The 12,612-nt window shown below is 35.4% G+C and overlaps 1 protein-coding gene across 2 annotated transcripts in view; it reads left to right on the top strand.

Moving 5' to 3' along the window:
• Positions 1-12,492, top strand: part of LOC110443112 — a 20,701-nt gene extending 8,209 nt beyond the window's left edge. Inside the window, exons 2-14 of one of the 2 annotated variants that reach the window (XM_021487115.1) lie at positions 1,712-1,801; positions 2,884-2,991; positions 4,285-4,369; positions 4,745-4,806; positions 5,943-5,996; positions 6,313-6,399; positions 7,210-7,236; positions 8,498-8,580; positions 8,879-8,958; positions 9,607-9,789; positions 10,584-10,843; positions 11,682-11,728; positions 12,099-12,492. In XM_021487115.1, the coding sequence (XP_021342790.1) occupies positions 1,712-1,801; positions 2,884-2,991; positions 4,285-4,369; positions 4,745-4,806; positions 5,943-5,996; positions 6,313-6,399; positions 7,210-7,236; positions 8,498-8,580; positions 8,879-8,958; positions 9,607-9,789; positions 10,584-10,843; positions 11,682-11,728; positions 12,099-12,168 (1,236 nt within the window). In that variant the 3' untranslated portion in view covers positions 12,169-12,492. The remainder of the gene's footprint in view (positions 1-1,711; positions 1,802-2,883; positions 2,992-4,284; positions 4,370-4,744; positions 4,807-5,942; positions 5,997-6,312; positions 6,400-7,209; positions 7,237-8,497; positions 8,581-8,878; positions 8,959-9,606; positions 9,790-10,583; positions 10,844-11,681; positions 11,729-12,098) is intronic. The other variant, XM_021487122.1, reaches the window with a different exon arrangement.
• The last annotated feature ends 120 nt before the right edge of the window (positions 12,493-12,612 follow it).

Here is a 12,612-nt window from a genome sequence, read left to right as displayed (position 1 = left end):
GTGTATGTGTAGGGAGAGGGCCACTCACCCCTTATATGTACAGTGTATGTGTAGGGAGAGGGCCACTCACCCCTTATATGTACAGTGTATGTGTAGGGAGAGGGCCACTCACCCCTTATATGTACAGTGTATGGGTAGGGAGAGGGCCACTCACCCCTTATATGTACAGTGTATGGGTAGGGAGAGGGCCACTCAAAACAAGCGTTTAGAGGCTATTGTAGCACTAATGTATAAGTTTCTCTCATCTCTGAGTTTCCACAGTAAAAGACTCATTAAAGTCTCTTTAGAATCGCGGCGGTGTGTCTATCACAGTTAATTATATTTTATCCTTCAATTTTGATTTTCAATTAAGTCACAACATTTCATAAATATCGTCAAGGATGTTTATGAATTGAGTCCTCTATTCTACAAAACAATTATCTAGTCGTATTTAGATATCAAGGCCAGCATTTGATTAAAGTGTGAACGCATTTTTTTTTGTCTCAATTGCCGCTGTTTCTTAACTCCCATGCCACCCATTAACGACAGATTTGTTTGTTGATTTAAAGCTTCCGTCAATTTGGTTGGTTAAAAATCTTAAGTTATGGAACATGGTGGTTTGAACTTTCATTACCGACGTTGGTCCGTGATGTGGTACCAGTATCGTTACTTAGAACTAATTAAAATCCAATACAATATTGGACACATTATAGAAAAATATTTGGTTATAGAATTTTGACCTAGTAGTGATATCATAGCACATATCAATTAGCCAAACTGTCACCTCCAAAAAAATTCCTATCCCGTCTGATTCGTTACAAAGCGACGTTCATCACAGTACTCTGTTATACATATGTTGTAAAAAGAAAACTCTCGTTAGTTAGTTTTCAAATGTCAGAAAAAACCTCTCACCAAAGCAATTTTCTCTTTTAAGTTTGGAAATTAATTTATTCGAGTTATAAAAACACGATAAGGATAAGTCACTCGTTGTAGAATCTCTGTTTAACGAGAAAGCAATACAATTAATGAGAAGGGGAGAGAAGGGGAGAGAGGGGGAGAGAAGGGGAGAGAGGGTCAGAGAAGGGGAGAAAAGGGGATAGAAGAGGAGAGAGGGGGAAAGAAGGGGAGAGAAAAGGGGAGAGAAGGGGTGAGGGGAGAGAAGGGGAGAGGGGGGAGAGAAGGGAAGAGAGGGGGAGAGAAGGGGAGAGAAGGGGATAGAAGATGAGAGAAGGGGATAGAAGGGGAGAGAAGGGGAGAGAGGGGGAGAGAAGAGAATTAAGAGGGAGAAGTGGGGTAATTGAGAACTTTTTAAAGGAGAGGAACATTAATGGAAACATAGGTTGGGGGAAATTAAAAACAAGAAAGAGGTGAGGGAAGGGGATAGAGGGGGAGGGAAGGACGACGACCGGAAAGAGAGAGACTATGAAATGGGTTCAGAGAAGCACAGGAAAAACTTGTGCGGTTAATTCAAACACTCTTATTTAACATAAAAAAGAATATCTTATAAATACCATCATAACTTAAGAGAGAATATAAAATGAATGGCAAGGAAAGAAGACGATGAGGTAGATGGAGGCGGTGAAATAGATTTAACACTGGTCGAATTTGTTGTAAAAGATCAGTAAAAAGTTAATAGTACTTCATGGTATCATGGTTTATCAAAGGTATGGGATATTAAACCAGATTGAAGGTAACTATTAAACTGATAATTGTTTTCTATTTTTTTTTAAAGGTGATAGGTGGATATCGACATCTATTTTGGATGATTGACCGTAAACACTTCCCAGAGGACTATGAACCCCCGACCAACTTTCAAATGTTTGTACGTATCAGATCATGTGCAACAGGCTACAATTTCATTTCAGATATATATTGCTTATTCTTCTATTTTTTTTTAACAATACCAGGATTATCCGATTCTATGTCGTTGAATTATCACCAAATCTTTAGTGTCTGTTTACATATACTTTGTCTGCTAACAAATATATATAATATATATATTATAAAAGCAGAAAAATGATCCTTACGAACTTAGAAATATTATGAAAAGAAAAATTCTCAACAGCTAGTCTTTAGTACTTTCATCTCTTCTAGGAGATTCTTCAGACTGTTTATTTATAGCGAGATTCCTTGATGAATTTTGACGTGATGCATATAATAAATATATATATCACTATGATTGTTAACATTTATCACGCGGTTAGTTTTGAGATGCCATAGACTACCTGTTCTTGTCAATGTGACGCTTGAAACGTCACGTTTGTTTTTAATTCGATCGCTCCAATGACTATTTTGGAAATAATGTTCCGTCAATGTCGTGTCAGTGACGATAGATAGGGGATACTCTTTGTTTATTGATGACTAAATAGAGAGTATTGTTTATTGATGACTAAATAGAGAGTATTGTTTATTGATGACTAAATGGAGGGTATTGCTTTTTGCTCTACGAATAAAAGTTATATTTAACGAACTTATGTTTTTTATACGAGTGCGCTGAGGTACTGCAAGAACATATTTCTTTCACAACAGTTTAAGTGGCGTAATAATACCTGACATATCAAACTGGATATAATCTTCTCAATGACATGAACATGTATATATTGCAATCTCTTATTTATGACTTAAATTTTAAACAAAAATGAATGGCTAGATTCGTGCTTTACTTTGTCTTTCAGGGATTTACTCGAGTACACGAGATATATATTTATAAAAAAAACATCGTCAAAGTCATGATCAGGTAATACACAAGTCATGAAAGTGCATATATCGTCTGCAATCCAACTCATTTCTACATGTCAGGTTTTGATTGAGGTTTTGTTCGCACACTCTATCTATCATCAACCTTTAAGGTGGTGTCACCTGTGTGTGTTACGTTGATCTTTGTCCCACATTGTATATTTTCAGATGTACGAAATGTACTTCCACCTGGCCGTGGCCTACCAACACATCGGTAAACATAAACAAGCGATTACCGAGCTCACCAACGCCATAGATATAGTCTCAATACCAAAGGTAAGCAAACCTCACCAACAGGTGATAATAGGTAACAGCCTAGCCCATTTCCTCCCAGAGTATATCGCAGTCCTCTCCATTCATTTCAAGGACATTATGTCATACAATTTTGATTTGATTTTTTGACATCTTCTTATGTTGAATACAACGATGGTATATTCAGTTTTAGATAAATATAGGTTCTGTGTTTTCATAAAAAAGGGAAAAACATTGCGTCCGAGTCGAGTAATCATCCACCGTGTATTTTTGTTTTCTATTTGTTTTTACCCCACGTGATGTGTTGTTTACAAGTTCATTGACTTGGATGATGCAGACTGGACTGGTTTAGAGAACAGGAGATCGTTCACAATCATTACCCGACATATTTATTAGTTTTCCGAAACAAAAATATTTTTAGAGAACAATTAAAAAATTGTATCTGTGTTACTTACCGCACATGGTATCGTATGCATGTTGTCGTATATGAGGAAAGGACGTAGCGCAAGAAGGCCTTGCAGATGTTGACCCGAACACACTAAATTCATAGATCCAATCTGTAGTTTGTTATACATAAGGATATCAAAGGTCACCGAGCTCACTAAAGATATAGCTTATATACCAAAGGTTCAGCTCTTGTTTGTTTTTGTTGTAGAATGGTTGTTTAGCCGGCTGTCTGACCAGCTATGTGTGTTTTTGTTTTAGAATGGTTGTTTAGCCGGCTGTCTGACCCACTCCGGTGTGTTTTTGTTGTAGAATGGTTGCTTAGCCGAACGTCTGACCAACCCCTGTGTGTTTTTGTTGTAGAATGGTTGTGTAGCCGGCTGTCTGACCAGCTCCTGTGTGTTTTTGTTGTAGAATGGTTGTTAAGCCGGCTGTCTGACCAACTCCTGTGTGTTTTTGTTGTAGAATGGTTGTGTAGCCGGCTGTCTGACCAACTCCGGTGTGTTTTTGTTGTAGAATGGTTGTTTAGCCGGCTGTCTGCCCAACTCCTGTGTGTTTTTGTTGTAGAATGGTTGTGTAGCCGGTTGTCTGACCAACTCCGGTGTGTTTTTGTTGTAGAATGGTTGTTCAGCCTGCTGTCTGACCAACTCCGGTGTGTTTTTGTTGTGGAATGGTTGTTCAGCCGGCTGTCTGACCAACTCCGGTGTGTTTTTGTTGTAGAATGGTTGTTCAGCCGGCTGTCTGACCAGCTCCGGTGTGTTTTTGTTGTAGAATGGTTGTTCAGCCGGCTGTCTGACCAGCTCCTGTGTGTTTTTGTTGTAGAATGGTTGGTAAGCCGGCTGTCTGACCAACTCCTGTGTGTTTTTGTTGTAGAATGGTTGTTTAGCCGGCTGTCTGACCAACTCCTGTTTGATGACACCAGTTTACGCACGGCGAGCGTTCGCCAACGCAAAGTCAGGTAGGGTAGAGAGGACCTCTCTAGTATCACCAATCGATTAAAATTCGATCTGTTCATATAACAAATAAATAAAAAAGCAAAGAAAATTAATACAAAAAGAACTAACGTAGACTTTAAAAAACCCCATTTGTGCTGCATAAGTCCTAGCTAATAGTTGTTATACTTATCTCCCTTTGCTTATCTCCCTTTAAACGGTCAAGCTAGCATATTGCTGCATAATGACTGCATGTAACGTTTTAGTGAAATTGTGTTTCCATTTGCTTTTCACCTTACCTTACAACTATCAATGAATGTATATTGTTTAGAAATAAGATACATGTTTCAAAAACGTTATTATGAAGACTTTTAAAGAAATGAATTAATTCTCTTCTGTAGGGAATATGGTTTCGGCTATGCGGGATGCTGAGAAGACTGTCGTACTAGACAGCATAAACCCTGTGAGTATACACCATCAACTTCTGTCATCAAACCTCTTTATGTTGCTACGGTTGTACAAAATAATTGATCCTTTAAATCATGAAAGGGGATTGGTTATATATATTATAAGGAGAATTAAACGAAGGAAAATGTGATCAGAGGATCGTAAAAATCATATCTTGATATTCTGTTTTATTAATAATGATAAATGAAAACAAATACCCACAGCAACAAGAACGAAAAATGGGTAAGCGTTTTCTGCTTTATCAACGACACCTAGCTTGTAAATCTAGGTCAACTTCCAAGTTTTAGTCACGTCCTTATAGTGGGAACCATTGGAAAATTTCCAAACGAGATCGTGATGGTGACCATTTAACCTGACGATAGTGTTAAACAATATGCATCTCTCGAAACAATGTGTGTACGTTTGCACGCAGCAGTCGACATCTAACACAGAATAACGTAAACAGGGATATTACTATCAAGGAAGGGAACATTCATTATTGGGCACATGTTGTTCCCGTTGATAGGCCAACAGCTGCTTTGAAACCTTTCGAGAGTCACAATACTATTCTAAACATGATTCGATGGTACTTAGGATAGTAGTAAGACGTATGGATACTGGCGTAGTTGAGCAACTAACTGAATCAGGGATGAATTTATGTTTATAAAGAGTCTTCTGAAGTTGCAGAGTAAACAAACCAGGTCGGGTCCGTATCATTATCATCAACTAGTATCTAGTATTCGAAAAGATTAGAATATTGAGGTATCATTATGTAATATTTGGTCTTTCAGGAATTGTAAACTGTATAAGGAGTTTCATTGGTTTTCAAACAAGTTTTTTCCCTTTCTCAAGCAGGAAGTACAGCAGCGTTTGCAGAGTGGGTCAAGTTACATACATTGGATGATTTGTCTCCCTATATAATCATATGCTTCTGTAAGTCGATGGGTGTGATTTGGACACCGGAGACAAAAGCTACAGACTTGTATTTTCAATATAACCGTTGTCTAAAGTACAACTAGAGCAAATAAAGCAGGCAGTGGAGTGTGGTTTGGACCTCAGAGTCAAGAAATATTTACCTGTGTTTTCAATATTACTATTGTTTGAAATACAACAAGAGTAAACCAACTAATATGTCTTGTGTGACCCTTTCAGGACGTGTACTGCATACGGGCCCTTGTCTATAGCACCAAAACCTACGAGAAACATGTAAGTAACATTTCCATTCTTTATGAATATTTTGGCAAATAACTGAAGATGCAGTGTTATCCACATAGGTATTATAAAAGTAAACAGTTGCTGTTCTTGATTAAGAAAAAAAAAAAAAAGATTTTTTATATATTCTTATAAAGGCTAAATAAATGTATTTATACATGCATCACACAAAATCAAAATAATCGTATGAGAAATACAAGTATTAGAAAAAGACATATCGACCATCTAAAGACTATACATACACTAGCGATGTGTATTAAGAAAGGACAACTCGAGCATCCAAAAACACTATGCGTTTTCATTTTTGCAGGCTAAAAAAGATCTAGAGCTTGCCCTGCGTTTAAACCCGACTCACAGTTGTTCGCTTATGCTATTGAAATCATTGAACCAGCCAGAGGTATGTCAGTCTGTAGAAATACATCATCGGCTGTATGAAAGACAGTAAAATGTTGAAAGGAGAAATACCTTCCCCTAGATTACTCATTTATATCAATGGTGGTTAATAAACTTAAATTTAAGCTGTTGTTAGAGAACTAAGATGATTTTACTGTTTCCTTCATAATTTGGAAATGGTAATCCTTTTTTATCAGAGTATATCTATATATGTTACAAACGTAATCATAATATAGTGTTGCAGATTTCAGACCATATATCACGCTAATCCGTATTGAAAATGTGTCGATGTTATTTATCCTTGTAACCGGCGTCTCAAATATCACTTACTTAGAGGATAAACACATCCGCTTGTGCATTACGAACGTTCGAAGATTCCTTGTAAAATATTTGTATCATTTGTGAATTTTTTCTTTTCCGTTATATTCTATTCGCTATTTGCAGTGTTAAGCGAAATGTATTCCCTCTCGAATTTGCAGTTCAGAAAACATAATAATTTGACGTTTCGAAATAAACGTGCTATGTTGTTTTCGTTTACACGATAAATTCGTGTTACTATTTTCGTCAGTTAAAAAAATATGTTGTGTTATTTTTGCGGGATCCGTTTTGTTCCAAACTACCAATTAAAATGTCTACCTTCAAACACAAACACCCTTTAATGTACATTAGATTGTTCATTGCTATTCTATGTTGACTTTAAAACGCCATACTTTGTTTTTTCTTTGATCCTCTGTTGCTTATATAACTGTGATAAAAAAATCACAATTCCTTTTTAACGACCCGTATCATATAACCCATTTCAATTTTTATCAAGATATCAGCGTTTCACCACCTTCAGGAGGTAAATTCCACAGATATCCAACTTAATTTTGAGAGTGTTTTTTCCTTCTTTACACATGACAAATCACCACCAAAGATTTCTGTTCTGCACACGATTTGTGTTTGGTGTTTATACGGATACAAATGATTTGAAATTCATCAGGGTGTAATGAATACCAAGCGATCACATGCAACCCCATGGATCATGTTATCTACAACACAGTTTATGTAGATGTTTATGTGTGTTTGGGGGTTTGGCGTCCATTCAACAGCTAAGGGCGTCTGGATACGGGTCCCCAGGGATACACCGCCAAAAAAGAAAGGGTAGGGAAGAGAGAAAAGAAAAATCCTGTATGCTTCTAGTTGTAAAGATTGTTTATCTTATTCGTTTGGTATTTCCACTGTTTTTGCATGCGTTTGTAAACCTCCGTTTGGTACTGTGCACGTGTTGTTTTGTCTGTGATTATCTAGTAGACGTGGTACTAACACTATGTATTTTCATATCACAAGGCGGATACAAATGATGACATATATACTAAAAGGATATACATGTAATATCATACATATAAAGCATAGATAAATACATACAGTATTGTGAGGCCGACAGAAGGTTGAAGTATTAACGAATTCTGTCAAACGAGTAAAACGCGTTAGTTTAATGTTCTACTTACTCATTTCACGTCGTCAATTATTGTTTTTATTAACGGGATACTAAGGTGCTGTTAAATATATAAGTTCAGAAAACATGGTAAGTTCTTGAAGTTATAACTGAAGGATCTTAAACAAGTTTCCATTGAGTATGATTTTTATAACAGAAGATTCAGCGAGTTTGAAGAAAATCAGATGGAATGAAAAGGAATTTAAAATTGTTTTACGATAAACACTCTACTAACACAAATACTCTTATCAAACCATGCATAATTATACGTTGAAAATATGAAGCATTAAAAAGATATATATGAAAATATCCAATTTTCGTGCCCTTTTTATGTGTTAATGATTTATTTACATGAATGTAATTTAAATGGTACCTAAGTATACAAATAAATTTTCTATCCTTACTTATACATTTTATTAAGTGTATATTAACTTAATGGCAATATTAAGCATTATAAACTGATGATGATTTTGTAAGATACATGGGGATGCATATATTGCTTATGCAATTTTTGTTTCTTGCAATGAGACCTCAAGGCAAATGAAATAATTCATATATTAATTACATAGTCAAGGTGCATGAGTGCTTGGTATCATTCCAATATTTTTCGTTCGGTTACTTTTAGATTATGAGGCATGGTGCTGATCCCAATTCCTATATGAATGTGAACAGTTTCGCTCATCCTTGTGTGACCGAGTTCTTCGATAAGTAAGTAAGCTAAGATATAGTAATATTTGGTGGTTGGGTAATGTCTCGGACATGCTAACAGTTTTCTATATAACTACAAAAGGAAGATTCTGTTTGAAATATGCGAGCTGGAAAAAAAGAAATGACGATTAAACATTGTTTTAATAACTTGCTGTATTACATACCTACCCAGGCAGATCGTATTATTTTCTTTTTTCTTTTTTTAACAACTGTTTAGGATGTGGTACGAACTCATTTTGCCCCACACACTTACCTAGGTACATCGTATTGTTTTATTTTGTATTATTCAACTATTTAGGATGTTGTTTGGACTCAGTGTGCCCCACACACTTACCCATGTAGACCTGACGCCTGACAAACCAAGCAAGACATCAATGGGTAAGCGTTTATGCTCAAGAGCTGTAAGAATATTTTCACTCTTAATATGTCATCCCCTCAAAAAGACAAATCCTAATTTCGGTAGTTTACGTTTTTCATCAATAATTCGTAAGTGTCTGTTACTGCTTTCGCGTTCATATAACAATATTCATTGTATAACGAGAGTATAACCCTGTTTATCGTCAGGGTTTGAATCTATCGATGTTGTAGGTGTATTCCACATTTTTCTCTAACTCGTTAAATCAAAAACTTATCATTATATGAAATCACCAACCTATATTTTTAATTTTCTTTAAAAAAATAAGTTTCATTCGATTAATCTTAAATTATTTGTAGCAAAACAAGACTATAACTAATCTTTGTAAACCGACGCCTCAGCCATGACAAGTTTTGTTAATGGACGAGTACAACTAAACGTATTTAATGTAAAGGTTGTTTTCATGAACTTGAGCGCATTGTCCATTATTTCCCAAAACTATTTACACATTAGGACAAAACCAAATTCAAGTTTGATACGAAAGCAGGGGAAGGTGGAAATTTGTTTCACAGACGATTCCAAGAGTTAAATAATTTTACTTTCGAGCTACGAATCACACGCTTTATGTATTTAATTATAACCACAGATACCTCTTTGTTTCCCGTTCTCAGAAAATGAAGCCCAAAATCGGACCAAGGATTCCCGCCCTTCTTCGAGTCGTTCCAAGGTGGAACCGTTTCGCTGTGGAACCCCTGTGTCGGAGCAAAACAAGAGCTCTCTGAGACGCCGGAAAGACTATGGCGCCGCCCTTCAGAAACACATTTCTCGGCCTAAAACATCAGCAGATTTCTTCGGTAACCTACTGGCGATTTGTATGTTAAAGTATACAACATTCTCATTGTATCGATAACATTCAAATCAAATGATTGTCTTCTTATTCAGATAACTGTTCATACCTTCCCTGGAAATTTTGTATGCATAACTTTTATTTTTAAAACTACATATTAGTCAGCTTGAACAAAGCGAGGTACTGCAGTTATATGATTGGTGTGCTAGGCTTTAGTCGTAATATGCATGTATTTTGAGAGCCATTTAATTGAATAAAATATAAAGTGTCTATTTTTATAGTTTTTCCTGATAAACTATGTACATAGCTTTACATTTATATCTGTTCAGTGAGTATATTGCTTGTTCTTGTTATTTCTAACTTCTTTAATGGAGGTTATTCAAGGAAACATCGTAATGCTTTAGTTACGTAAATGTTTTGGAGGCTGTCGGCCACGTTGTGGAATAGCTTACCATCTGCTATTATAAAGTAAAATAACCTTACCATATTCAAGGACATAAAAACTCACCACTTCACGTCTGCATTTTAGGCTCTTTGCACATACGTCATGTGCATACCACACTTCATTTATTCATTTATGTGCACATTGTGATGATTATCTTCTTGCTTAATGTGAAATGGTGATTTGTTTGCCATTTTTTTAACAATCATATAACTAGCACTACCATCCATATGTTGTAAAGCGCCTTAGAGTAATTTTACAAATTAAATAGGGCGCTTTATAAATTATGTATATTGTCATTATTATTATTATTTCTTAGGCAGTTATGCATAAACAAATCTTGTTAATCGTTTTAACAGCTAATTTTGAAAAGGAAAGACGATTGAAGGCAGTTCAAGACGCCATTGAACGGAGAGCAGCATCCGCTGACGGTATGTCACGTGTTCAGACTCCATCAACGAAAATCTCGCGTTCAACGAGAGTGCCACAAGCAACAAAGACAACAAACTTTGAACCTCAGCTGAAAGCTGACAAACGCAATAGAGAAAACGAGGAGTTTGAGAGCAACAACAAAAAGAATGCATTTATAATGAATATGCCGACATCGTATACAATACCCGTAAGTATGACAGTATACATTACATTACATGACAGCCATATTGATTGATGTTTAGTTTTTAACATGAATCACCAAAACATTAGCTCAAAGGAGTATAATACAGCGATGGATGTTCTGGTAAAAAATAATCATGTTTCCCAACTACAAATAAAATAATAGTAAATGGAGGATATATGTTAATCTGAGTAAAATGTAGATAATTGCTTTACAAAGTAAGCAGCAGATTGAATTGATTGAAATCGGCATTAAATTCAATGATGTCAAAATAAATAATCCCCTTTTTTTACTGGCCTGCTGCAAATCACTGCATGATTGCTGAGAGACACTCGTACATCAATGCATTAATGCCCTTTTTCCTCTTGCACTTCTAAGGGACTAAGATCGGAAAGTTTGATCTGTTATCGCACTGAAAACACATGGAAAAAACAATAATGTTCTTTCACAGATCTACTTTTTCCTTTATGTGATGTCTCTGTAGGTACAATGATAAGAACTTGATGGGTAAGTTTTAGACAACATGCTTAAATGACCATCGAGTAACCCCATAATCTCAGGACATATTTTTATTTAGATTTAACTAAAGTGCTCTATTTTTATATTGGGGTTAAGACAACATATCCCCTAATATTGTAGAACGTTACAGCCTCTAGGAGTGACAGAAGTGAGCCGATAATTTGTGATCATAGACGACATTTACACAAGCTTCATCTTTTCATGTGATGTTTTTTTTTTTTTTTTTTTTTTACAGGTTTTTCNAAATGCTTTTTTTTCCTCTTGCACTCCTAAGGGACTTCGAGATCGGAAAGTTTGATCTGTTTTCGCAATGAAATCTTTTCAGGTTTTTCAGTCCACAAATATCAAAGAAGCGCCTAGAATGTATTATAAGTAAGTATTTTTTTCGATATTTCATATAAGTTCGTTATAACAAGATATTCCCAATATTTTTAAAAACCCTTTTAGAATCTTTTTAGAATTTTACGTTAAAGCTATGTTAAGAATAGAAAACATACAAAAGCAATTAAACGCCGATTGACAAACAAACAAACAAATGTTCTACGAAGGAAGTGAACTTTTCGTTGCTTGCACAATGCTTCCTATTGTCCTTGATAGAGTTAAAATAATTGTATATTTATAAGTTTATCAATTTGCTACATTATGAATAAATTCACTATCAAATGTTAGTTCCTTATTGTCGAAAGTTTTCTTAAGATATAGAGATTCAAAAATAAAATCACAATTTGTTTGCGTGTTTCAGACCTTGGAAAGGCGACAGATTACCTGTTGTTGAGCTGATTAAGCGACAAACTACACCTGTGTTTAAATAGATGGTCTTCGTAATACTCCATCAATATGTAAAAATAACTATCTATAAATTATATGATACGACATTGTTCATCCAATTCATTCAAATCGAAGATCTTGATTTTCGGATGCCTGTTTTAGAGTGTGTTATGGTAATATCTGTTACATTCATTCCGATATACTTTTAGGATTTAAAATAACGGTTCTTTTGTTAATTTATCAATGAACTTTAGTCGGATAGAATAAAAAGAAAACGCCACACTCTCTAGCTGTTCTGTTGTTATATATTGACATATATTTTAATACGTTGTTTATGTAATTGTCGTCCCAAATAAATCATAACTAGTCAAACAAAACTCGTTTTGAATTATTTGTCTGAATATTTTCCTTGTTTATAATCTATGAATGTGTCAGACGTCTGTCTGCTACTAGAACATCTAAACGGTATTGTAATGTGTCATGCAAGG

Source organism: Mizuhopecten yessoensis, unplaced genomic scaffold (assembly GCF_002113885.1).
Source record: "Mizuhopecten yessoensis strain PY_sf001 unplaced genomic scaffold, ASM211388v2 scaffold1951, whole genome shotgun sequence".
Taxonomy (NCBI): Eukaryota; Metazoa; Mollusca; class Bivalvia; order Pectinida; family Pectinidae; genus Mizuhopecten; species Mizuhopecten yessoensis.
This window is presented reverse-complemented; position numbering and strand designations above follow the sequence as displayed.